The 27,304-nt window shown below is 45.3% G+C and overlaps 4 protein-coding genes across 4 annotated transcripts in view; 1 reads left to right on the top strand and 3 right to left on the bottom strand.

The window, feature by feature from the left end:
* LOC128726868 (putative uncharacterized protein DDB_G0271606) overlaps positions 1-22,350 on the bottom strand; it is a 42,998-nt gene extending 20,648 nt beyond the window's left edge. The window contains exon 1 of the mRNA XM_053820710.1: positions 22,272-22,350. Coding sequence (XP_053676685.1) covers positions 22,272-22,350 — 79 coding nt within the window. The remainder of the gene's footprint in view (positions 1-22,271) is intronic.
* On the bottom strand, positions 62-1,217 carry LOC128726873 (uncharacterized). The gene is made up of 3 exons (XM_053820716.1): positions 1,088-1,217; positions 713-943; positions 62-625 (listed from the first exon to the last, which is right to left on the bottom strand). Exons 1-3 carry the CDS (start codon positions 1,215-1,217, stop codon positions 483-485), a joined length of 504 nt encoding a protein of 167 aa, XP_053676691.1. The 3' UTR covers positions 62-482.
* Positions 2,543-3,492, top strand: LOC128726871 (uncharacterized). The gene is made up of 4 exons (XM_053820714.1): positions 2,543-2,702; positions 2,772-2,863; positions 2,927-3,068; positions 3,155-3,492. The coding sequence occupies exons 1-4, from the start codon at positions 2,588-2,590 to the stop codon at positions 3,331-3,333; spliced, it is 528 nt and encodes a 175-aa protein (XP_053676689.1). The 5' UTR covers positions 2,543-2,587; the 3' UTR covers positions 3,334-3,492.
* On the bottom strand, positions 3,715-4,669 carry LOC128726872 (uncharacterized). The gene is made up of 3 exons (XM_053820715.1): positions 4,471-4,669; positions 4,154-4,393; positions 3,715-4,067 (listed from the first exon to the last, which is right to left on the bottom strand). The coding sequence occupies exons 1-3, from the start codon at positions 4,598-4,600 to the stop codon at positions 3,913-3,915; spliced, it is 525 nt and encodes a 174-aa protein (XP_053676690.1). The 5' UTR covers positions 4,601-4,669; the 3' UTR covers positions 3,715-3,912.
* Positions 22,351-27,304: the final 4,954 nt, after the last annotated feature.

The raw sequence follows: 27,304 nt of genomic DNA, 5'->3' as shown, positions 1-27,304 counted from the left end.
ACTGATAGCGGTTCCGAAGTTGCATGAAGGCGACGCACTGCACAGAATCGCTTCAGTCCGGTGGTCCTAGAACCGTTCTTATCACTCTGTTTACGGCCGTTATGGGGTTTCATTCTCCGAGATTTGAACCGTGAGGTATTTTACAGAAATCTTCCCCAGTAACGAGCATCGGCTTGATGATTAATCACAAATGGTGTCTGGTGTTGTTCAATTGATAGGGAACAGGATTAGCTGCAGCAACAATCACACGTTCATGATTTACGTCATTTCTGTTGAATGCTATTGCTTTCGGATCCTGTGCATGCGGCGCGAGATAGCAGGCGTTCATGATGGCGCAAGAATCGCAGCAAGTCACTTTATCATGGTGTGTGGTTTTTACTTCGCTCACGGTCGTGTTATTCGCTTAAACTAACTTAAATTCGAGAAACAACTTTAAACTAGCCTTAAAATAATTAAAAATCCCTCTATGACACGGTGAGCTTCTAGCTGTAGGTGTCATCGGGCTCGTCGCCGAAAAAGAACTTCACCGGACGGTGAGCCTGCTCAACGTCCTCCTCGTCTTTGTACTGGCTATCGATCGCCCGGTACAGGATGATCAGCGTGTAGCCCACGTACATCGGCACCACTGCACAAAACAGAGAGGTTGGAACAGAAAACATCATGATTAGGTCACCGACCAGCCGCACGGGAAATCGGGCTCTGTCTCACGTACATAGGAACACCGCCGTCTCGGCCGACAGGATCACCTCGATCGGGCTCCGATGTTCGAACCTGCTGACCAGCTGCACCAGAATGAGGCTCCACTCAACCAGGAAGATCGTTGCAAACGGAAAGATGGCCTCTTTGCGATCGCAGATCAGTCCCAGCAAGAAAATCAGCCCAGCGACGACCCACGCGATCGAAAACAGCAATTGCTCAAGTGGGCGCGACCGAAAGAAAGCATCTGTGAGGTCGTAAGCAACCGAGGCATCATGTGCGGAATATACAACGTAGAGGAAAAGTACACTCACAAAACAGTCCCAAAATTGTTACTAAAAATAATTCCCACAATCGAGAGGGGACGCGTAAATAACCGGTGGTCACTTACATGCGCTTGCGGTGCGACTCAGCTGATCGTCGGCGAGAATGGTTGCGACGAAAATGCACCCGAAAAATAGGGCAGCCACGGCGATCGCGTACCCGTGGGCTTTCACGTACCGCCTAAGGGCGTGCTCCATTGTGTTTTACTCCCTTCTGAAGTTGCGCGTGAGCGCCTCACAGCCCAAGTTCACGGTTCGCCTTGGCGTTACGTTTCGACTGCTCGCAAGAAAGTTCTGTCTCCCTGAAGCACCAAGGGCCAGATGCTGCTTTCGTGACCGTCTGCAGGCAGGCCGGGATAGTTGAGCTAATGGGAGGATCCCTTACACTCGATCACACCGAAACGTACGATCGTACACAGACACACACCGGCACGGGATCCGCTAAGAACCCGTTTGTAGCGGTCAAGCTCTCGCAGCTCACTGGCATGCGTGGTCAACATAACGGCTCCGTCGCGACTTACTCGGATCGTGTTCCGATAATCCGGATCAGCACACGAGGCAAGCACCAGCACCACCACTACAACGGGGTCGCCGAGGACGCGATGTCTCAGCGATGACGACAAAACAACACCCGGCACTGGCTCTGAATCTTTTCCCGACTTTCCCGCGGCTGTGGAATTTGAAAGAGGAGGGGAGTGTTGTCGAACCACCTCGCGAATCGCGAGCAGGCGAAGTACACGCGCACACTCGTACCCTGCGTTGGGAACCTGATCGTACCTATCGCGATGCCCACTGCGGGGTGTGTAACGGTAGACCAGAGGCACAATGGCGATAAGAAAATGCGCGTCGAATGTGACGGCTCGATCGGGATCATGCGTAGCTCTGTTGCCCTCGAGTCAATCGGCGCGGTAGGCAGTGGCAGAGAAAAGCATGAAGTTACTGTTGTAACTCATACCACTCTACGATGCACCGGGTGCTTTTGAAAAGAAGAAAGTTTTGTCTATGATTTACATATTGAAACAGATGCTTGCATTATTGTAATTTTGTTTATCTTTGTTGCCTGAGAATCAATCCGATAGTTGTACAAAACGCGTATGGTCTATTGCGAGTGCTTATATTATGAACGTTGTAATAAGTGATTTTATATTTAACAAAACATTCATTGGTATTCATGTAACGAATTAGGTTTTCTATTGCCTAACTGATGCTGGAAAAAGCGCATTATGCATTCTAGGTTAAACATTCATAACGAAACAACTTTACGCCAAGTTTCAGCAACGCCAGTAACGTTCACGCACGTGTTGGTGAAACATTTCCTCACATGTTCTGAAATATTTCATTTCTTATCAACTTGATTTCAACTTGATCTCAACTCTTGGAATAGTATTCTTAACCAGCTAACAACCGCTTGCGCAAACTGACAGATCGATCTTTTTGCGGTAAATAAACAGTGATTCTTAAGCGATTAGGGTGATAATTTGCAATTACGGACGGAAAAATCGATAGAAAATAGTGACAAGGACTTCGCGAGTGTGCCGAACGTGCGGTGGAGGAAGGAGTTAAACACAATGGACAAATATTTACGGTGGTTTATCAAGTACCAGATGTACTTGATAATAGTAGTGACTATGACTATGGTTGTGATGTTCACACCGATTATGGCGGATCATGAAGCACAAGAAAGTGAGCAGATTATATTCAATCAATTGTTTTGCAATGTTCTTATTACTTGCTGTCGATTATTATTTTCAGTTGAAAATCTGCGCTTCGGAGGATATGTAGCTTTGCTTTTCGGTATAACCTGGGCCGCCGCGGTTATTTGTCTCGTTATTGCAATAAAAAAAGTAAGAAAAATAATGAATCTTCTGAATGTTTTCTCTAGAATACAGACTTTTATTTCCCTGCAGGAAGACAAACGGTTTATATATCCTTATGCGGCTGTGCTGGTGTTGGATCTTTCTCTTCTAATTCTAAGGGAATTATATCGCGCTATATTCGATAATATTCATATCCACATTGTAGGCATAGCAATATTTATCGGAGCGATAAGTGAGTATTTTCCGTAAATGATTATATGGTGAACAAATTGTAACGTGAATAATTGAATTATTTTTTAATATAATGTTTGGTTTTAGCTCTTCCGTACGTATGTGCGAGCCTGTTTGCATTACACCGGTTATTTACGGTGGACCCAATCGTGATACAGCAAAGTGCAGGATTTGTAAGATTCGATCGTAACGAAGTGACTGGCGTCCGGCAAGATCGTCCTACCGCTACCAGCAGTCCGGTGTCACAAGTCATGGTGATGGAGTAGGTTTGCAACAAAGATTTGATCAGAAGCAGAATTTGCATCAAAAACACCTCCAGTGCAATAGAACAACTATCGAGTGCAATCTACTGCTGGCGTAAACGGAAATGGGCAATTTCCGGATGATTAGACCACATAATGCAATGATAACTTGTGAGTACATGATTCAACTTCTATATGTGGGATGACTGGAATACGGCAAAGTTACCTTCTTAATAAACACTACGAAAATAAGGGTAGACAAAATCCGTTATAATTTTACTTCAATCAATCCTTTTGAAAATTTCACAGTGATTTGTTTATGCACAATTTTACGCACAATGATTTTTACTGCTAACAAAATTAAAATTAATTAATGTTTGCCGATTTTTTGTTTCGAATTGCTGGTGTTCTCGTACGGATGTTAATATAAAAGTAATCACATACAGTAAAATATGCTGATAATAACCATACTACGAAAAATCAAACGATTCGCAATGGAATGAATCATTTTGCCCTGACTAACTAAAATTTCCGATACATTGATATTATACTAGAGTAGCGCAATAGCTTCAGGGAGATTATAACTGGGTATGCCTTAGTGGGTTATTCATTGACAAGAGCAACTTCATCTTCGGTTGCAGCTGGGTTTGTGACACCATTGTTGAACCTTATAAAGTTATCACCAGCTTGGGGTTTCGGGTCAGAACTAAACAAACGATCCAGGGCGATGAGCGTCATGAACAAGTAGCATGTTACAACTGCAAGACGGACATATAAGCGCATTAATTTTGCGTATTTCACATTGAATAAGACATCAACAGGAAATTGATCACGAAACACTTACACAGCACTACGAACAGGACTGGCAAATTTGAAAAAACCATAGTATACCAGCGACGATCGAGCCATAGCATGACGAGATCCCGGATGGCTAGGAGAGTTACATCGAATAGGTATAACAACGCAAAAGGGAGCATACACTGCTTGACTTCGCGATGCACAGCATATAGAAAGGACAATCCAGCGACGAGCCAGAACAATCCCAGGATCAGGGCTGTGCTCCCCATAAAACGGAAGTTGTACACTGCGTTGACGGGTATAGTACGAAAGAGACGAATTAAGCTGCTCCTGTTGACTCAAAGTAACGCAAATGTAACTTACAAAATTCCATCGGGTAGTAAACGTCATTGTGTTCGTAAATAACAATCGTTAAAAGCACGGAAAATAGTAGCGTTAATGTTCCGATCATGTAGCCTTGGAATTTGATGTAGAACCGTAGATAACGTTCCATTATAGCTATTGAATTATGGGGCTTTGGAATTCGTTTATTGGTAGTTTAAAAACTATTGAAACTCAATAATACAGATGGAAGTTTACTCGAACTGAGGCTTCCACCGTAAAATGCTCACTCCAACTGACGAGCAAGCTCTCTCAAATACTCGCCTTGGGTATGGCAGACGTATCACGCGTACAACTAGAGAGGTCAGCCTATTGCTGATAAGACTATTCAACTTGCTTTACAGCGGAATCACTGTACAACTGCAGTTAAAGCAGAGGGTGTATTCCGAGAGTACCGCTAAAGTTGATCTTGACCGAGAAAGCGGAAGAACTTTCGTATCATGCACGAGCGGTGGCAATTATCGGAAAACAGCTCAACATAACGTCGATGGCGATAATGTGAATGGATTCCACCCCTTCTTTCTTAGAACCTTAATGCGATTATTCCATCAGATGATGTATGAGGCTAGGTACGTAAGTGGAATTCATAATACATGCAAGAACTGTCGCGTCACATAGGAATCTTTTACTAGAATATGTTGAACGCATAAACTGAGAAGTGAACAATGCTTTTATACGAAAATCCCGTGCATAACACATCCTCGAACCGATTCTAATTGCAATGTTACGAAGCTTGATTAAAGCAACCAGTGGCTACTAAAACTGTCGCTTTACCCCCATTCATACAGCACCACACATCTTGCTTATTTGCTGTTTGCTGCTGAGCATACACTCTGTTTCAATCTCCCCTGGGTATTTAAGCAAAGGGGCCCGAAATGACGAACGCTGCCTGGGGGAAAGTGCCGCCCATAATTAGTTGCCATCGATGCCGTCGCTAAGATATGTTAAACATGGGTGATTAGTCGACAAGGAAAATACGACCATTGCTCTGAAATTAGTAGCGAAACATTTCCTGGGCCCATAACCCCCAAAACCAGAAGGTGAGCTTTTGGTACGCAATCATTTCACGCTCATTTACTCACCCGAGGGAAACATTAATACAAGCCACCTATTAGAAGGAGCATCATTCGCCCGCGCTAGTGATCGACGATAGGGTGAATTGAATTTGAGATTTCTACATAAAATTAATCCTAGATGGTTGGTGGTGGATAAGGAATATTTATATATCCAATTGAAAAGAATGGGAGTTTTCCATCACTTCGGGCTTTAGCATGCTAACAGTGGCGCAGATTCATTTGCCGCAACGTTGTTTGATGTTTCATATCAATGCGATTCTGGGTAAAGATTACAGACTACTGAAAGATACGATGTCGAGCTCGAGAACAATATATTTTTGGGCTATTCCAAAATTCAATACCAAATGACAAAACGATATACCTTAATTCTAGTATAGAACATTACATAATCGTTTGCATAGCAACTGGCGAACGCACTTTCTGCACGTCGCCTATTTGTTATGTTTGTTCATAAAAAAAACATTAATTATAAAACCTACCTTTTCTGCTCTGGCTTATGCTATTTTAACACAAAAATTAAAAGAATTGTTGCCTTCTTATTCCGTACCGAATATGCCAAAAGTAGCATCAGAAAATCGATTTTCTTGGTACCTGCCGTACAGTACCAGTCATTTCAAGTATAACACCGAAGTGTCACTACTTCTACACAGGACATTCATATTTTAGCTTACAAACACATTTATAACCGTTTTCCGAATAACTGAAAGGCCCGAAGCATTAGTTACTGCTGGCGTTGGACCCTTCCGTTGGCTGTAGACATGTGATACTTGTAGGATTTCTACGGTCGAATTTCCTGTACAAATCCGACCTAGGGCATACTATCTTTTCAGTCCCATTAAAGCAGGATAATCGTTAAAGTTTAAACGACCTCTTCTTTACCCCTACGCCTCTATTGATCGTGGTTTCTCAAGAAAACAATTACTTGAGCCCGAGATAGCTCAGTTACATAATTTACCATTTCGATCGAAAACGATCCGGTGGCTCCCATTGAAATGTCGACTAGTACATCACCTAGAACGTCGACTCAATGCTGTCTGGAATGTATCCAAGTTCATAGGACGACAAAAAGGTGAAAACGAATCATTCTAAGAAGCCTGGGATTTGCTTCGTAGCAATTTTTCTGTAACACTTTGTTAAGGCCGGTAGCATAAATTGCAATTCCAGCATATCATGCCTCGAATGAGCAGTGTTTGAACTGCTATGGTAACTACGTGTAACCTTCTGCGTTATTGGGAACGGAAATGGAACAGCTTGCTGCTGTTTGTTAGATTGCTGCACGGAATCGATCTTATCATTCGACTTTGCGGAGGCTGCTAGCCGGTCGGGTCAACGACAATAGCCCTAAGGGACGGAAATTCCTTCTCGGCAGACTACCCGAAGTGGAACCGTCATCGTTTGGAAGGCATTCCTTTTTCCTCACTATGTCGGTGTGATGTAAACTTGAAACGTGACCATCGTTTGCAAGTGCCGTTGATGTAATTCGACACCGTGCCATCGACGGATGCTTCAGCACCGTTTCAAATGTGGTCACTCGAATGTCTATTGAGTTTTCGCGTACGTCCTTGCAGTCACCCTTTCTTGTTCAGTGCCCTCGTTGGAGACATGCGGGCACGCAAGTTCCCAGTATGCGATACCCTCCATCAGGCATCACTTGCTACTCGGAGCGTGCCGGTTGCCAAAGGAGCGAGAGTTTTTTTCCAAATCACATGACATATTTATGGGACGCCAGTGGAAAATATCCTTGCGAAACACCATCACAAATAATGCTGTTTAACATGGGGCATTTTGGCTCACAGGGTACGATTTACGAACCATTTGTACTTTTTATTGGCCTACTCATTCGCTCACACCGTAAAATGTGATACATTTGAACACCGTGTCATATAAATAGTATAGCCCCGACATACGGGCAAGCGAAATCTTTGCGAAAAGGACTCTACCTGGGCCATTTAGCGCCCAGCGTTGATGTTTGGGAAGCCCGAACTAATACCTTAACTTGCAGTTATTTTTCAGCGAAGAAACCACTCGCGAATGATTTTTGCAAATGATTCTTTGAGTAAATCTGGTTGGAATGGAATGGAATGCCTCGCAAGATGGCGTCACCGTGTCGGCCATAGTTTGAAGATTCCCAGCTCTGTCGGGACGAGCGGCGTGTCGCATCGGATTGTTCGTGCCGATTTCAGCGTATGCGGACTCGTCACCCTTCCATCGGCCGGTTCGTCCTGAAACCTCTCGTCCACAGGGTGTAAAGTAGCAGAAGCACTCTGCACTCCCGGTCAAAAGATTCTTCTAACGCCACCAACCAACTTCACCGACTCGACGCTGTCATCGAGACAGTGTCAGGCGTGCACCGGGGAATGCATCTTGTTCGCCCATAAACTATGCATGTATGCAGGCGAACCCTCGCCATCGTTCCTACTCCGGATGCAGCAGAGTCCTCGGGCTCATTTTTTTTCCAGCGTGCTCCCGAACCCTCGTGCATGCATCATGCGATAATAGCGTTTCCTGTTCTTGTCTTCGTTTGATAGAGCACAAATGTGTCCTTTCGTGCATCCGTAAGAGCGTCGTTCGCCTGGACGACCCTGTATGTGTGTGTATGTGTGTGCATCCCTGTTTGCATCTGGCTTCTTGGTACGGTGTCTTGAGGCCGCATCTCAAGAAGGAAACCGCACCCTGCACCAACAACCGTGTCCACTAGTTCGTTGTTGTACGGTCGTTTTAAAGAATGTCACCTCCTACCGCAGCGAACAATGGCCAGCGCTCGGCTGGAACTAGCAACACCAGAACACGGTAGCAGTGAACGGGAACTTTAATCATACTCTCCGCGATGAACCGACACGCGACCTCGTGCCCCTCTTTCCGGTACGGTTGGATCCACACTCGAGCCACACTTGAGCCCCGAGGACTGGGCTGGTGGACCAGCGAGGTTCTCGTCCTTCACTCCGGGCATATTCGCCGCGTCTCCTGTAGGCATATGTTTATCCTTTTCGAAAGTTGATAAGCACGCCGGCGGCTCGCGCGCGATGGGACAGTTGCCGTGGCTCAGATCCTTTTTGAAAGTATTGTGAGGCGGTGCCCGTGTGCAAAGAAAACGATACTATATTGCGAAACAAGCACATGTAAAGGGGATAGAGAGCCCTCTCACTGTAGAACGGGCTTGCGTCGGGAACAATCGGTGCCCAAGCGCACTACCCAGTGCAACTACTCGTGTAGCTATCAGTTCCGACGATTAGTTTATGGATTGCTTCTCGAGGATGTTGTTGCCTCCCGGTGGCCCTCACTTAATAGCGAAAAACGATTGTTGGTGGAACGCCATTCACGGCCATGGGCGGATTAGCAGCTCAGGGATCTGAGATGGAAATAGAACGAACGTTGGCCAACTTTGTTCCGACCCTCTGGCCTGACACACTCGGTCCAGAGCCTAATGGATATAAGCTACCATAAAAATGAGAATACGCAATTATCCGTTATGAGCCGGCCTTGGACCACCGAACCGGTTCCGTGGGGCCTGGTAGAAAAAGGTCACTTTTTAATCAAGGACATGCGGCACGTTATCGTTGCCGGTCGTTGGTGCGGTTCCGTTTATCATCCGGACAGAGGCACGGAACGAGATGAGACTGGAATGCCATTTCGTCGGTATCATCCATTTAACGGCTCAATTAGTGTGCATATTACTGTCCAACGGCCTACCCAATTGGGGATTTAGGGGAGGCCAATTTTTATCTTAGTCAGTTTTCTTGTTTAGGTCAAATATTTTCACAAGCTTTCTGACCTTGATCTCAAATATGTGTTGTGCTTTTTTCAACTCGCTCAATCGCGTGCATGATAACGCGAATATCTCATTCTCAATTCACTCTGGGCGACAATAACCTACATAGTTGTCCTAGAAGCGTAGAATAGACGAAGGCATCCTATCGACAGCTAACGGTATAAGAATGGTGTTGATATTTTGCTCGTTTTGTGCACCTTCCAGTCATACTTTGGAAGTGAACTGGACGCCTGAAAGCACCCCAAATATGTAGCTAGCTATGAAATTATGTCGCACGTCTCCGAATTTCAACGCACAATCTGCGAGTGCGCATTACGGGGCAATATTTCACCATTAGTTGAACGCGCTCCTCTTTTTTCCTATCTACTCCAATCCCCTGTTGGAGGACTCATTTACTCCAACTATGGACAGGCGTCGCCGGTCGTGCGACTCGATAAATTTCGTTCTTCTGCATTCCAGCTGGCGTGGAAGGCCTGAGGCTCACGACTGACTCACTTAAATGTCAGCGGAATTTAATGAATTTAGACGCGCCGAGCGTCGGGCTTGCTTCCTGTGCTCCCCAGGGGGTGGCACTTTTCCCTGCCAACGCGACATCGGTACGTTTTCCGCTACAAGAAACCGTCGAGGTGTGCTTGTGTCAAACGTACCACTAATGGTTGGGAAAAAGGCGCCCGCCGGCAAGCCCAGGCAAAGCATGCAAGCGGCGGATGGCCGGCTGATGGAAAAGGTGGCTGGTATATAATTAGAAAACATGTAAAATAATTTCATTACATGATAGTAAGCCAGAAATTAATATAGCGCGGTGCAACCACCACCGGTGAACGAAGAACTCCTGCACCGCAGGCTTCCACCATAACACATCCTGCTCCGGGCTTATATTGTGGCACGGACGGAACGTGTTCCGTCTTGGCGTTGTCTTGAAGCGTGCCGTTCGAAGCCGTTCAAATGGTTGTGGCTGGGCGGTGTTGACGTGAAAATTCGCATGAAACGGGCCCACTACAATGAAGCATACTTAGGTGTGGGCGGAAGTTGACTACCTACAGGCTTCTCGGTTTCGGTTGAATCGCGCGTTCGTGTTTTTTGAAACAGTGTCGGCAGTGAATTCTTAGAATCGCTCAACTTTGGCACATAACTTTGACCGAAACCACTGAAGTTTTTTACCATCCGTGAGAAATCGTAATGTTTGGATGATGAAAGTGGACGGCTCAAACCGGGACCCACTGTTGAGCAGAGGGCATTCTGGAAACCATTAACTTTACCGCCTACAACTACAAAACGCAAAAGAAACTCGTAGTACACAAGTTAGGGTAGGTGCTCCATTGTCGAGATGTTACATGAGCACGGTAGCACAAGACTAGCTGTTATTTGCTTTAACGGGTGCGATGCGCTAGATTATAGTGGCCGTAAGCGCGAAAATTCACGAGTTTATTATTAGACCTAACCCGAAGCAGCAAATCACGTTTCCATTCGATGGTAAATCTCCTTAAAATTGATGAAAAATCCCTTCATTGGCGGTTCATTGAAATTTGTTGGAACAAACAATCGTTTTATTTTTAGCGTCACCATGACGTGATCTTTTCGTGATTTGTCCTCACGAACCATTCAAAACGGTTTCATTTTTCAATTATGGCACAATTATAAATTAGCGCCCTTGATGAATGACTTAATTTGCATGAACTTTGGAGGCGGATCATACTTCAGCAAAGGGGTTCAACGTTGTCCCTTCGAAAACGCCCTTCGAAAACGCACGGTAGCTACAAATCATGCACCGTATCAGAGTGCACATGCTTTATGGAGTGTAGTGTGATAAAATTAAATTATTGGCCACACGTCACATGCCAACAAGACGGGTAGGTGGTCCGTTTTGTCGCAAACATTCTCACACGAGCGAAATGTTAGCGTGCTCGGTAAGGGTCAGCGTGTGTTTCTGAACTCTTGGATGACCTCAACCAACTAACCGTGGAAAACAATAGAGAGAGAGAGAGAGAAAGTGTGTGTGTCAGAGAGAGAGAGAGAGAGAGATAGAAAGGGAGGCAACAAATGGAATCGTTTCTTCCCAAAATATCCCATTAATGGCTTGTTATCACGCTGGCCAGCACGAAAAGGACCGAGGCGGTCTAGCTGAGGTTCCGCTGGCCATTGTCAAACACAGGCCATAAATGTGCGTCGCTAGCTCGAAATTAGTAAGCTTCCCCGCGTGGGGTAGTCTAACCGCAACTGCACGTCGGATTACCGCTGAATTTTAAAGCGCGATGGAAGCAAAAATCGCACAGTATAGAACACACCTTTTGCGGATCCGGCAATGGCCGCGCCGAGATAATCATTATGGTTCTATATTAATATCATCGTCTGCGGCGCAGCTATGGATCTCTCGGCCATTGTCATCAACCGTACGCAGTGCCAGGTGTGATAAACGTGTTTGCGTGTGACATTGGTGATGAGCTTTTACACCCCGAAGGACTAAGAAAGTATGGTTCAGATTCCCAGGGGTTTCTATGCAAATCAACAAGATGAGATATGGATATTTATCGTACTAGGTCATGTAAACCTCTTTTAAAATTTTTTTTCTATGTAAAATCCATAGATAAAAGGGTATTTGTTTATTGTATAAGTAAACTTAAACTTGTGTAAACATCCCACAGAAAAGCTGCTGTACTCGGTTTTTATTGAATCTTTTTAAAGCTATCACATTAACGATAAAATGAAAATTGGTCTCGTCTTCGTTTTGCAATCATCGCCATGTTATCGAGCACAAAATATCGTGCTTATCGGTTCTGCGCTATAGCAATCGATAGGGAAGTGAATATGAAAAAATACACATAGACATGCTACAAATTCCACCCACTCGCTAGCTGTCAGCATAAAATTGAATCGCTTATTCCGCTTTTTGGTTCCCGCTCCTTTTCGTATCATACACGTTTCGTTCGGTGAATGTCGTATCTTGGGTTTTTCTTTTGGCTTCGTTTTTGGCCATTTTAGAAAACAACCGACAATGTGCGCGATTCCGGAACTATCTCGGTCCGTTATTCTATAAATGATGGATGGAGGAGCGAAAATCAACGTTTCGCTTGCGTGCTGCAATTCCAAAGTCAATTGATTTTTCTCCCCACTCTACCGTCGTCTCGCTGGCTTTTCGTTTCGACCCCTGATACTGATCGCGATGACGCGATGGCGCGATGGAGAAGAATAAATTAAATTTAGGTCAATCCCACGAAACCTGCGATGGCATACACGACACAAGAAAAAAGGATGTAAGCATATCATGTCTCTTTTTTGCCGAAAGATACCGCAACGAGAGATACCGTTACATCATCCATTGTAGATGAATGATTTTTTCGTTCGCTTGGTTTCGGTGTTAATGATGCAAACGACATACTGAGGGCTTACAAAGCTTTTTGAATCGACAAATCGGAGAGGAAGGGGCGTTAAAGCGATAAGCATGCGGCAGCATTTAGATTTGGAATTAATCGCGCGTTAGTGTTTAATTGACACCAACAAAGAACTTACTGCATTTTCAACATCAAACAGTGAAAAAGACAACATTTTCAGCTGAAAAAATACTTTTCAAATTTTACTTTCAAATGCCCCTTCGCCGGTTCTGGGTTCGATAGGAAGTGTGTTAGTAGATGAATGAAATTCCAATTCAAAACCCTGCGGTTTTGGTTTTGCAAGCAAGCCTTAACGTGCTCGAACGGCCTGCTCGACCGCTTTGAAAATCGTAAATCATTTGACGCCGATGCCCTTGAGCAGCAAAGAACCCTCCGTATTTCATACTTTCGCATTCGTGAAGAAGTAGCTTTCTACTACCATTCCAGGTATGGTCTTCTTTGCTGTACCCAAATGAGCTACCGAATGGAAAAATCGAATCAACCTTTATTCTCCCTCCCTCTCTCTCTTTCTCCTACTCTCATTCTCTCTATTTCTCTCTCACTCTTTCTCACTTTCACTACTGTAGCTGTTGTAAGGCCCTTCTCCGAAAGGTTGTGCACTGGTCCAGTGTCTGATGTTTTATTTCTGAAAATATGTAGCAGGATATTGGAGATGAAATTTAATTTGCTCTTCCTTTTGCCAAATGGCCCCACGGTCCACCAGGAAGGTAGTGCTGGAGGATATTTTGCAATCGCCCCTTTTCCAGTCGGTGCGGAGAGATGAAAAAGGCGACTAAAAAGGGTGGGTATGCCGTTGCAGCGAATATTTCGAATAAGGGATGAGACAATACAGGTTGGTCAAAGTGGGCATTCCCTTTACGGAACCGGCCTGTTGATGATCACGTTGTCATTACCTTTTCCGGCCGCGTTCCAGGTGTTTATGTTTGTAGAATGGCCTCTTTTTCCACCATGTTGCCATGTTCCACCCGTGTATGATGCCATCATTACTGGTTGTTGATTTTTGCGTGCGAACGAAACCAGCACTCGAACGTGAGAGCTCACGTTTACTAATCGGCCCGAGGGGCCAAATTCAGCTCATTGCGCTCCGCCTAACAGGAAGCCACCCCTCCCAATAGGCTGTCCATCGAGGAAATGGACGATGCGTAAGCAACGTAAAAAGGATATGAAAATGTTAATGGATTTCCGCCCCCTAAGGCGGCCCGTGTTGCGGAGGTGCCGAACTCGCCATTCTTTCTCGCAATATTCACCCTGCTCAACTCTACCATACTCTTATCAGGCAGACACAAGTTTTCGCTTTTTTGTTTGGTGTGCTTATCGGAGCCGACGCATGCGGTCGATTTCCAGGAGTGAGTTGAGCATTCGTTTGCGCCTGTTTGCCCTTTTTCGCTCCGGCAATCAGCCGGACGGGTGGGATAATTTCGGCTACATTCATTGCTCGCGTCGAATTGATTCGCCAACCCGTTCTCCACCAAAATGGGAGTGTGGATCGATATGCGGATCTTGGAGAGGGTGGCGTTGGGCAAATAATTCAACACTCAAGCCAGACGCCGGTCACTGTCGTCGGATTAATAACCCCGCAAGGTGGTGTGAATCGCGGGGTGGCCTCGTTAGCTTGAAGGAAACGATCTTGACGCACCACCGGGATTCGTGTTGAATGTGAAAAAGGAAACCGTGCGCTTCTTTCAGCAACCAACAGTCGGTGGTCCTGTTGACGTTGGTTCATCTCCACCCGCAGGATGTCCAAGAATGAGAAGGGAGGTATAACAAGAGCGTATCTCGGACTCAGACCGTACCCGGCCCTTTCGTGACGATGAGCAAACAAATAAAGGGGGCAGACCAGTAACGTAAACAGATGATAATTAGGGCAACGAATTTTCAACTCATCTCGTAAACGGTACGCAGATGGGAGGAGTGAAAATGGGGAACGAGGAATCAGCGCTATTGGAATATGCACATGGGTGAGAAGAGCACAATTACAGCAGCACCCTGCAGGCAAGAAAACGAGCGCCACCGATCGTGCTGCCCCTTGGGGTACATTTTGACACTATGTTTAATTTTCACGAATTGCTACATCCCAATCGATTCGAAATGGCAATCAAAAACGAATGAAATAAACTTTTCCCCGGCAAGCAAACAGACGGAGGGATTGTTACACCAAAGGCAGAGGAGAATTTCCTTGAATCGTTTAATGATGATGATGTGTGTGCGCTTTTCGATACACAATCTTTCCTTTGCCATTCGCAAAAGTAAACGTAAACTCGGATAGGAAATAGTTGATTCATCGCGGATTTTCAATGGAACAGTTTCGATTGTATTATAATCCGTAACGCATCAGTTAATGAAACGAATTACATCTTGTTAACAACGAAATCGCGCCGAATAAAAATAGACCACCAGCCATTTCGCACAATAGACATTTAGATGAAATACACTGATGATCTGATTATCAATGTCTGCAGACTGAAACTGAATCTAAATATTATAAATGTTGTTCTTTTTTTTTAACTTTTAAATAATTATATTTTATACCGATGGAGGCGCCTGGTATTTATATACCGATGGAGGCGCCTGGTGTTTCATACACGAATCAAGGTGCGTGTCCTGGAGGTGAAAAATTTTAATACTCTCTAAAAATTTCAATATTTTTCCAATCTGTCTCATCATTGTTGCTATTGTTATTTGTTTAAAGACGGCCTGCCCGTATTTAGAATCTGTCTCATCAAATATGTAGAGAATTATTCGAATCACCTCAACATTTTCCAACAGCGGTTTCTCGGTAGGTTTTCTCGCATTCGTAATCCACAAAATCACAGTGGATCCAAAGGAGAAATATATTACAAACCAACGCATACACATACAGACACTTGGAAAAAGCTGTGCTGCGAGAGAAAATGAAGAATCCGTATCCATGATTTAAGAAAAAAGGAACACATAAAGAATGAATGCTTCCAAGCAAACACGGTGGCCGACAGCTGGTGGTACGTGAGGCAAACGCGTACAACATTATTCAATCTATTTGCTTGAGATTGAAAAATTGGATAAATTTGCCTCTTGCGGGTTTGGTTTGATGGAAATGTAAACTCCATTCATCCGTTCATTACTCCCAGGTCACCGGTTCTCGGTTCTTGGCGATGTAATCCCGCAGTCCATATGGGAAGGAAACCCAAGTATCTCTTCTTCACTCTCTCTTTTGCTCTCTCTTCCTCGCTGTAAGGCTCATTCAGCAACACCTTTCGCGGGCTGAGAGTGTGAGTGTATCACCAATCGGTGGCACGGATTTCTTGGCGCCACTCGAAATGGAAATGGAATGGAAAACAAATGTCTACCAAGTTTCTGCCCCGTCTCGGCCCGATCGATGCCATCCAAAGGGTACAGGACCTGGAGCGAGAGTGAGACGCGATCGCGGCTTATTCCACCCAGGCCATTGTATTGCCCACGGTTGCTCGTACCATAAATCACCGCCCGGCGCCATTTCGGCCGTGGTCGGGACGAGGACTGAGCCTCGACGATGGTTCGCGTTGCTTCATTGCTTCATTTTATACCACCCGAGAACCGCGAGGACATTACTTTCGTTCGCTTAGCATCCAGCGAAAAGGGAACTGAAGGCGTGTAATCGAATCACAGCTCCGACAGGGGATCTGATAGCAAGCAAGAGGAGGAAAACTGCTAAAAATAGCAGCTCGCTCGTTATGCTCATTCGCAATAATTTTTTACTAGCCGAAGAAATAAATGCCTCCTGCTGGCTTGCTGTGCAAAACGTAATCGTCTTGCTTCGGTGGCGTTCTTCCATTCCGTAGCGTTTCGTGGTCGAGTTATTTCTTACCATCGCTAACTGGTTTTCCTTTCTAGGCTCGGTGCTCGAAAAGGCTCGCACAAATGGTTGTAGTGCAAAAATAGAATATCTCTTAGGAGCCATTCCATCGGTAGGCCGGTGGGAAGAAAACTAGGGATAAAAAAATTCTGGCAAAGAAAAGCCACCTTCCCCCATTCACCCACCATTTGGAAAAATGTTTGTTTTCATCCAAGTTTGTTCAGCTGGCTCGAATGGTGCGGTTTCGAAGATAAACTAGATCAGAACCACCAACTCTGGCGGGGCTTCGCTAGTATGGTCGCCTTTCTTTTTATAACTTAAATGCTCTTTTCATGCGTTTGTGAGAGGATTTCCTCCCCCCTCCCCCACACTCGTTCGTTTTTAAATGATGGAGCTTGCCTTGGCCTCGGTGTGGAAATAAATAAACGAACCCATCCGATATTGGATCAGCCACACGGAGGAAGGTGCAAACTTTCCTTAAAACAGACAAACAGACGCACCAGCAAAAAAGCTACACACAAAAACAAAAACAAATAAAGCAACCCTTTCCACGGGATGGGGCGACGTGAAATCAATGGAAAACAGAGGCCCTCAACGATCAAATCGATTTCATTATCTTACTCGTAGCCGACGGGCGGTTGGTGCAGGCGTCTGGAGCAGTAGATTTGCCAGTCAACCAAGTTTAACACGAAAGTAATTAAACAGAGATTGGCTTTTAATTTCCTCACTCACGATTGGTGGAAACAAATGCTAGTAAAAGTAGATGATGAAACACCCACCTGGTGTGCGATTAATTCATTGCTGTCGCGTTCGGCGCTTAACGGTGTGAATTGTTTTATTCCTTTTCAAATAATGCGTCTGACGCATTGCGATGATAAATAGGCGAGAGCCAAAAGGAAACCACTCGTAAAATGGCAGTGAGGAAAAACAAAAAATATGCCTATCATTCCCAAGTGCCATGCGAACGATAAACCGGCCCCATTTTCCACTTACACGTGCAGGGAAGAGGTCGTTTATTTAAATTTCCACCTCACTGAGTCGCTATTCCCCAGGTTCGGTTCATAGCTCGGGACTGGGAAAACCCATCTGCACCGCAAAGTTTGCCGTCAACCTCGAGGAGTGGGGTTGGTGTCCCGTCAAATCAGTCCGATTCGAGTTTGTGCTCATAAAGGACACGTATCCCTTCCGCTTGCTCGTTTTGCTGACGTCAACGAAAGTGTTCTCCGTCTCGGCTCGGTAGAGGCCTGATCTACAAGCTGATCGGGACTAAGGGTAAAAAGGTTCACCTTAATAACTTAATAGCAACAATTTCTTCAGATGGCACGAAAACGGAAAGCTTTCTCAGAAACATCTCGAGGCTCGTTGCCGCGGCGATGGGAGGAAATATGTCATGCGAAATGCTTACAAATTTATACAAAAATTAAAAAAAAACTTGTTATTTTTTCTAAAATACGCATGATAGCATTCAAACCAATTGGGTGAACCGATTTGAAATAAACGCGTCCATTTCAGAACTTCAAAGCTACAGAGATGCGTTCTTTTCAATCGAATATATCGCCAAGAAAAGGAAACAAAGAGCACTGCTGATGCGACGCGAACTGACAATGCAGTGAATTATTTAGCATACGCAAGAACGTTTATCATCGCCTCGCCGGGCAACCTTGAAAATACACACAGTGGGAATTTTCCACGCCCCAGTGACTGGTATAAAGCGTGCTGGAAATTGCCGGTAAGGCAACGAAACCTATCGCCACATTGACGTCTTTTGGTGAGTCCTGTTCCTTCCTCAAACATCGAAAGCAAGTCTTCATAACGTGGAAGAGCCACTATTTCGGCAGGCAGGCGACACCGTGTAGAGCGGGCAGATCGAAAAGATCATTATAACTTTTCGACCGCGTCAGTAAACGTGCGTCCGTGCGTGTGTATTGGAGAACCTCACTTTTCCTTTCCACTGCTGGCCATAATATCACCTTTTTGTTTTGGTACTTGCTTCGTAAAATGTCATGAATTTCTAAAACCGATCTGAAAATGAGATGAGAAAAGCTTCTCGAGCCACCCAAAACAGTGGCTAGCCGAGTGCCATTTTATCGTCCCTCGCGAAAGCAACTCAGCATGAACGATGACGGCAACGTTAGATCGTAGGTCCGTGAGGAGCTTTGTGTGGAAGATTTCATTAAAATATACACCCCCTGACAGGGGGATGGAATTGATTCATTCATTTTTCAAAAACCCAACCTCAAACCGGTGGCACTTTCGGGAAAAACGATGCTTTTACGTGCCTTCGTGGGTTGGCTATTTTCGCCCATTTTGCGCAAGATGCCTTTCGGAAGCCGTTTGTCGAGTAGTTCATGGTAGGGTATGATTTATAGATTTCCGACCAGCCTGGCTTGTGCTTCCGGTGCCCGATAAGCATAAGTGGACAAAGATGAGCAGTGATGTCGACGACCCTTAGCCCACACAAGGTAGGTCCGACACGAATCTCAAGAAACTGGAGCGCTCGGAGAGAATGGCATTCGGACTTTGTTTAAAAGAGAAGCTATTCACCAGGATATTACACTCAATTTGAAACAAAACAACGAATAGTTAGGTAGAAATTGTGAAACACATGTTGCGGTAGGATCGGCCCCTTTTGTGAAAAGCCACCTTCTGGTGCCCTAACTTCTCTTTCTTCCTTCCCACTGACGATTTACATCTGCTCAGATGCCAGGCATCGACCTGAGGCCGGGGAAAGCAAGCTTTTCAGGCCAACGAGAGCCTCATTAATCTTCCTTTACTGCCAGCGACTGTGGCGCACCGAAGACAAATTAGACCACTCCCCAAAAACTGTCCCTATTTTCTCTTTTGTGACGTTTGCAACCCGTGTTGATGACTTATCGTACGAACGACCAGACTGAGTTACGACGTAAATGACTATCCCCAAGGTAGAGAAGGCTTTAAAGAAGGGTTCGCTTGTGGACCAGATTAAAAGTGACAGACCCCGGGCGCCTGTACATACGCTCTGATCGGCCATATTTATGAACAAATCGAATTATTAACACTTCCCTCCCAGCCATCTTCCTCAATGTCAAGTGAACCGTTTACACCGAAAGGAGGGCTTGGTCACTGCTTCAACAAGGACACTCCAGCAGCACATATGGAAAGAGCTGGATATGACCGAGTTGAAGAAAGATAGGAGGAAGTTTTCAAGGGAAGGGTAATGGTAGAGGAATGTATGCTCTTGCTCTTTTACGGCCGATCGAGTACAAGGAAAAGCAATTCCTGTCTTACAGTCAACGCGCTATTCACCGCCGTAATCATCGTTCATCTCGCTAAGATGAAAGTTGATTCCGGGAAAAGTTCGCCACAAGCTGATTTATGGTCAACATCATTGATTTATGACCCCATGTGCGCACGTGTGGGTCCACATACATCAAATAAGTGTTCATTATACCCAGATCTTCACCCCAGAGGTAGAAAAAAGTCGTTTGTTTTCAAACGTTTGACATCTAGTAAAACCGACATATTCATCATGATTAAGAGCGGTCTACCACTGAGGGCTGGGTGGAATTAGAACCGGTGCGGTAAATCAACAGGTTTCTTCTATTATTGTTTCGCATAACGAAGGCTGGTTTCACACAAACGCTCATGGCGAGGAAAAGAAAAAGATAGGCTATTGCTGGGCACATCTGTAGAAAAACATCGATCCGCATTTCCACTTTCGCTTTTCATTTCGATCGATGTCAATATTACGATTATGGCGCAGTGTAAACAATAACAAAAGCGTAGAAAATGCCATTTCCAATCCCACATTATTATCCATCACCATGAAACCGAACGGCTGCAGCCAAGTCAGATAAATAGCACTCGCTAAACGGTACAGTTATTGACCGGAAAAACATCCCGGCTCACCTGAGACCGACATTTATGTGCGGTCATTATTCTGCTCCCCAGGTTCCCAAGCCCAGCGTTAGTTGCTTGCAGGGAAAATTAAAATAAAAACGATCAGCCTTGCGAGACCACCACAGGGTTCCGAGCAGAAATTCTTCGTGGAAAAGAAAAAGGAAAACCTTCCTTTTCCGCAAAGGTGACCGCCTGTGGTGGTGATGGTAGCTTCGCCAGCACCAAATCATGATCCCGTGTGGTCGAGACGGTGGTGCCGCTTTTAACGGGCCCGACCGATCAATAAAGCAATTTTCACACAATTTAGCACCGCCGAATCCGTGAGCCAACCCGATGGAGTAGATATTTTAGGGTGACCTTCGTGCTTCGGTTCTCATCGGGTGGCACAGGTTCGAAGGACTCTGATGGCTGTCCAGGCTTTTTTTTTGGTTTCAAGCCCAGTGTTCATTATCGTTAAATTACATTCGCTCCATTTTATGGAATTAGTCTCCGTAAGGCCCATAAAACAGTTGCAGACAGTTTGTTTTGATAATAACCTCTCAATCAAAGTTAACAAGCGCCAGACACCGGGTCCAAGCGTGCAATGGAATGTTGGGAAAACGTGGGACGAACACCATAAACCGGTGTGAGATTTTTTGGTGTTCGCCCTTGCTTACGTTTAAAGGCAAGCTTTGCTAAATTAATTTACAAACGGAACATAAACGAATGTGAAAACTCTTATTTTAAACCTGTTTCAAAAAACAACAATAATCCTTTTGTCGAACCATACCTTTTCAGTTTGTAAAATGACAACAGAAATAAAAGCAAAATTAAGCAACACATAAAGCTAGGCTAACCCTTGCCAACCATATGAATCAGAACGGCACAAAAAAAGTAGTGATAAATTTCGCGCGAATTTTAAAACTCTAATCCATCGTTGTGCCTTTGTTCTGAAGCATTTGCTTCTATTATGAAAAACGTCAAATGCGTCTACATCGAGATGAACTTTCGGACCTAGCCAATCGTTAACTAACTGTAACCGGGGGGTATCTCGTTTTTTGAGCGTTTATCGCCCGCCATTCTCCTTTACACCGCTCATAAAATCCCTGTATTGGAAAATGGCCTCCAAATTTCGACCATTTACTATACTCTCCCTCCTGTAACTCAGAATTCCATAGGTTTTGTGTGTGTTACTCTTTTATATCCACAAATACCTGCACCTTCGTTGGGCCCAACATTGATTTGCAGACGGATGAAGCCCCATCGAAGCTTGGCAAGAAGATTCACTAGGAGGCAAAACCGAACAAGCATTGCGAAAAAATACAAACGGAATACTCTGGGTTCAAAAGGGGGGCGGCAGGCTGCCAGTTTATGGAGCATCTTCTGCCGAGGTTGCCGCCATTTTATTTTCGTCCTCTTTACGCTTTCCCTTCCTATCGGTCCCATAAACCTTCGCGCCCTTCGGGACACGCAAGGTTTGCAGAAGCGAAAGTTAAGCGCCCAAAATAGAGAGATCTTTTATCGTCCAATTTTGGCTACAGGTTATGCACACCAAAGGTTTCATCCCTGCCTGTCGGATGGCGAATCTGGCCACGTATATTTTTCTCTCTTGCGCTAGCCCATGGTTTTTTATGATTTTTCCTCATATTTTCCCTTTAATCGGTCCCGTTTGATCATGGTACAGTCGATCAAACATGATTTTGTCCCTAGCCAACCCGAATGTCAACCGTTTAATGATTTAAATACAGTAAATTGGTGACCTTATATGGAACGATAGCTGAGAAGCTCTTATTTAAAGCCCTTTGAGAGTCCTTTGTCGTATCTACTATCCCCTCAACATATTACCTAAAATAAGCCTCGCGTTTTCAAACGTTACTTACTATGGCCGCTTTTCTTGCCGTTCGATTTGCTCTTGTTTTTCCTCGGGTAGAGATGGATCTTGCTCTGTCCGCATCCCATTCTGTGGCACTTATAGCACTTGTCTAAAAACGTAAACGACACACACTCACACACACACACACTTACTAACACGTGCTCCTCGATTCAGTAGGATTCGGATATCGGAACGCAGACCAGTTTACCGCCCATTTGGAGAGACTGCTATAATCGAGGGCACCTCATGTAACACCACGACACACTTCCCTTCGGAGCAACTGCTCTTGCCCATAGCAATAGGAGCATTCATTTGGTACAACTAATAATTATATATCGCAAGAATATCACTGTTTAACCTGTTGGGTAGCACAAAAAACAACACAATTTTAATGCACTATTTAATGAGGAAGGTTGTGGTTGTGCAGCACAACGCTAGGAATACATTGCAAAAAAGAATATAGATACACGAATTATTCCATGATTTTGCACAATATTATCACAGCATACTGTTACAAAACACACGGTAGGGCACGCACGAATCCCACAAAGAGATTATTTTTAAAATTATCACATTCTTTCATACACAGTAGCACTTTCATTTTATCTGCTTCGAAAACCGCAACATATTTAATTGTGGGCAGTTTCCAACAGTTCTGAAAATATAGTAAAATAAAATAACATTATTAATTGGGTAAGCTTCGAATTTAGCATACATTATTTTATCAGCAGCATTATCCTAATTAGGAATTCAAACAAAAAGAGCACTATAAAGCACGCAAGTCCGTCGATGTATCGGAAGTACGTCTTCAAAATAATTCGCACGTAAATAGATGTATTAGTACGGTGTGCATCCCCGGGAAGTAAACGACGGGTAAGCGAAAAAAAAAATCGAATAATAAAAGGGAAAAATAATAAAAGCATCCCAAGCTAATGGAGTAACGGTTGGTGGATCATAGTCTACCATCACACCGAGTCAAGTGAAGCGTGGCTAAACCACCGATCGATGCAAAAACGCCCCCGGAGCCTGTTTGCGTAAGCATTTTTATGCTCTTCGAAGGCTCCACGTTCCCCGGTGCGAACGTAGTTGCAGTGCACTCGGGGGAAATTACTGCCCGGTTGGTGCCAGGTCTCCGCCTGTACAAGGTTCGGATCCTTCCGCAATGATTTGTCCATTTCGCCTAATGCAATCTACTCGCGCGATGGGAAACCAGCAAACCAGCGCTTTTGGACCGGATGGGACGGATCTCGTTTCGCTGGCGGGACACGCTGGAAAACAACAGTGCCACCACCGGCAACACCACTCACTCGGTTGTTGCCCGAGACCGGAAAATTAATTAATCATTTCGTTGCGATAATTTAATTGAATTTTCTGTCCTCCCGTGCCAGGGCAGTGATTGATTGCAGAATGGGTGGCACGCGTTCCAGCGTGATGGAACGCGACCGAACGCACTGAGCGTGGTGCTGAACGTGAGCCAGGCTGGCAAATGGCAGCGGCCCCGAGAGGATAAATCAATAACACTCGTCTACCTGATTGAGGCGTTTCCGCACTCCATACCGCACGCGGAATGAAGCACGCGAAAGAGAAGATGGGACTGAAACCACGCACTTTAATGTTGTTCGAAAATAATGTGACCACTGAAAAATATCTTACACCAACTCCTACAAACGCATGCACTAAGTGATATGTTGACTCAATTAAAAACCTGACATCAATTAAGCCTCTTTCGAGTGAATGTGACACATAAGCAACATGCATTGACGTAACTGGCTACTTCACGAGAAGCGAACCTACAAATGTATACCAACGTATCGCGACGATGGAGACGCATGGTACTTCACAGCTCACTTCAATCGAAATACATAAAGCGTCTTTCAAAAATTCATTGCATGATGTCAGCGAATCGTGCGCTTGAAAAGTGCCAACTCGTCTGCGACGATTTTCGATATTCATTCGTTGCACGGCTACGGAGAACCCATTAGACGCGGTGAAAACCCGTTGGTCATTGAAATCGATTAAATTTTATTTATTGCAGGAGCGCCATAATAAAATCATTGCTTCCACCACGAGCGTACGCCTTCATTGAACACTGTGTCCGTGTCCTTTTGTGGCACCGTCGAGCGATTCCGCTTATCAGTGCTTATCGGTGGCATGCCACCGTCCACTAAGAGGCCACCGTGAACAAAGCTGACCCTGCCACCTGCCAGTGTACACTAATAACTTCAGCTTAGCGCGTGCCAACACCGGCACTGGCATCCATAATTTATCATCTTCCCGTGCTCCGCGATCCGATTCGCGTGTCTTGATTGCAAATGGATTCGCCACCGCTTTCTTTTGAGCACAACCACTCGGCTGCAATAGAGACCGAAGGGAGGTGAAAGTGCGAACAAGAAAAATAGCGCGCCAAGGGAGCCTTCGCGAGATGAAAGCGCGACAACACAATCCGACAATCCCCAACAACGGAATGCTCTTTTCCGGAGTTTCCTTTCCCATTTATATTCTTTCCTCTTCCGACGTGCGGCGTTCTGGAGAACACACCGGACAAACAAGCACTACGCGATGCCCGAGGACGGCGATAAGAAATTGGTGCTGGTTCAGGAGCTCAAGATTAACAGCAAAACATAAAGCTATTCGCCAAAGACCCGAGCCCGTTTCTGTTTGAAAAGGATAACTTTTTGCAGTTTTATGCGGATGACGCTGAAAAAGCATGCCACGTCCATTTCTTTTCTTCCCCACGAGTGCGAGGATGTGTGCATGTGTCTGTGTGTGTGAATGTCAGGATATCGACCGCATGGACACACACACAAAAAACAACACCGACAAGGATAAATTTCCCCATCTTCGTAATGGCATTGATTGAAAACTCGACTATGCTCTGCCGCTTCGTAATCACACGTTTGTAGAATGAGAAAAGCTGCAAGAGCTGTGGGAAAAGGATATTACAGAAAATGGCCGAGCCGCTGCTGAGAGCGAATGCCACAGACCGGTGCTCCAAAGGTCAACGAACTTCGAAGCCAGCGGCCATAGGCGACGCATGGAGCTCACTCACAGCCCGCTTTCATATCTCGTGTCCCGAAACATCACAGAATGGCGCCCTTTTCTTTTAAACGAACCGTAGGGTGAGCTGCACACGGAAGCGAGTGCGCTGGTTAGCCCGCCCTCGAGCTAGAAAGCAAGGAAGTAACAACAACAAAAAATGCTTTAAATATTTATCAACCCCGACGATGACGCGGAACATCCGTCAGCCATCGCGCACACCGTCCGTGCAAAGGCAGTACGCTGCTTTACGTCACCGAAGATGGGGAATTCTTTGGAACGAACCGCGCATTGCCCTTTGCGCGTCGCTGTCGATGGTTTTGTTTCCCTCAACGGTGCTTGTTTTTCGGTGCAAAAATCATCGCAGCCCAAACGTTCCGGCGCATGGTGTGATGTGGTGTTCAAAAGGCAATGGTGGAGCACGGAAAATCTCAGTCCCGACGTGACGACGCGTCGAAGGAAGGCAAGATGCGGGTCAAGATTTGATTCCGAATGGGAAATGTTGGCTGCCACTCACAGAAACCCAAGGGCTAATTAGAGAGCGGAGGATTTCCAGAAAGCCGCAACGGTGCGTGTTTGCACGCTGACGTGCCGGAACGAGGAACCGGTTTCGCACGAGTCCTGCACGGTGACGCGATTTGGAGGCCCAGTTCTCGGAAGCACACGTTGGATAATTTTGTGGAGATTTTCCGAACAGCAATCCCGACCGATGATCAGCGGGACGTCCGTTCGTTGTTGCGGAAATCGATCGTGTTCGAAGAAAGAGACCGTTAATGGACAACGAAATGTAGCCACATCGTTGAATAAGTGACACTCTGCAGGGTGTTATGTGTGTTTTTCTAATGTTTTTCCCATGTTCTGAATCATTTATTCTTCAATAACTTGTCTACCGAAATATGTCGAAGCAAATGATTATTGGAAAACATGTTATACGACGGTGATTATTGAGCAAATTCAATGTGTGGAATTTGATTATCCTTAAAGTATGTTTGTAACCACGCACACATTGTCTAAATGACGTAAACATGGTCGATAGCTTGTTATGAGATTAATACGAACGTTTATGAACTTTCGGCTACCAATTTCAAACAGAAACCGTTTCACCGCTCCACTAGCCCATCATCGCAAAACCGAACGCATAAACGCACGTGGCCACAGAGTGACGGAAACCGCGTGCCATCACTTCAATGCGACTGATAAAAGACATGCTGCTCGGTTTCGTTTGATGTGTAGCAGGTGGTGATGGGGTTTTCCTGCCGCGGCTATCGGCACTTTAATTTTATTTTCGAGACAGTTTCGTTGGCTCATTTTGCCGTCCATTTCCATCCGTTGGTATGAGCGTTTTTGTATGCCAGAGGTGTGCTTTTTTCATATTGGCTCTCTTCTACCGCTCAGTCTAACACAAACCATCGGGTTTTAAAACAAACACTCTCCCATTAACGGAACACTTGAGCGCCATTTTTTCGCCGCACGGTGAGTGCAAAAAAAAACGACAAACAAACAAAAACATAACTAGACATCAATCGGTGAGGAGGGAGCGTCTGGGGTAAAATTGAGTGCAAAGTGTTAACACGCTCCACGCACCTTCGCGACCCCTCAAAGCCACCCTCAAACGGGAAAAATGGATCACGACTGATTCGCGATGGCCGAAATCAATAAAAACGTCAGCAAAAAAGCCATTTTCGGTGGCAGACGTGTGGCCGACAAGGATGGAAAAGGGTGGAGGAAAACTCGTGCACCACTCGTGCGCAGCACGAGGGTTGTCAAGGAGGCACTAGCTGCACTAGCCGCCGGATGATACCAGAAGCATCAACCGCGACCGCGCTTTCCTTCGCGTCTCACACCCGGACGTACATAAACGAGTGCCATATGCTTGCAAAAGTGGGTGGACTTAATGCTCGTGCGCGGCGACCCTGCCCGGTGGGTGTGCGGGCGGACGAAGGACTATTTTTAGCTGCACTAGGTATAATTAGATTTCATACCACTCGCTATGACATACGACCA

This window comes from Anopheles nili, chromosome 3 (genome assembly GCF_943737925.1).
Source record: "Anopheles nili chromosome 3, idAnoNiliSN_F5_01, whole genome shotgun sequence".
Lineage (NCBI taxonomy): Eukaryota > Metazoa > Arthropoda > Insecta > Diptera > Culicidae > Anopheles > Anopheles nili.
Note: the sequence above shows the minus strand (reverse complement) of the source record. Positions and strands in the feature narration are given on the sequence as shown.

Bases quoted from the DNA above. Each gene is read 5' to 3' on its own strand.
- LOC128726873 (XM_053820716.1), bottom strand. From the start codon at position 1,217: ATGGAGCACGCCCTTAGGCGGTACGTGAAAGCCCACGGGTACGCGATC. The intron at 944-1,087 runs GTAAGTGACCAC...ACGACCTCACAG, and splicing joins GAGTCGCACCGCAAGCGCAT to ATGCTTTCTTTCGGTCGCGC. The intron at 626-712 runs GTACGTGAGACA...TGTTTTGTGCAG, and splicing joins CGAGACGGCGGTGTTCCTAT to TGGTGCCGATGTACGTGGGC.
- LOC128726871 (XM_053820714.1), top strand. From the start codon at position 2,588: ATGGACAAATATTTACGGTGGTTTATCAAGTACCAGATGTACTTGATA. The intron at 2,703-2,771 runs GTGAGCAGATTA...TATTATTTTCAG, and splicing joins GGATCATGAAGCACAAGAAA to TTGAAAATCTGCGCTTCGGA. The intron at 2,864-2,926 runs GTAAGAAAAATA...ATTTCCCTGCAG, and splicing joins TCGTTATTGCAATAAAAAAA to GAAGACAAACGGTTTATATA.
- LOC128726872 (XM_053820715.1), bottom strand. From the start codon at position 4,600: ATGGAACGTTATCTACGGTTCTACATCAAATTCCAAGGCTACATGATC. The intron at 4,394-4,470 runs GTAAGTTACATT...CCGTCAACGCAG, and splicing joins TTACTACCCGATGGAATTTT to TGTACAACTTCCGTTTTATG. The intron at 4,068-4,153 runs GTAAGTGTTTCG...TCCGTCTTGCAG, and splicing joins AGTCCTGTTCGTAGTGCTGT to TTGTAACATGCTACTTGTTC.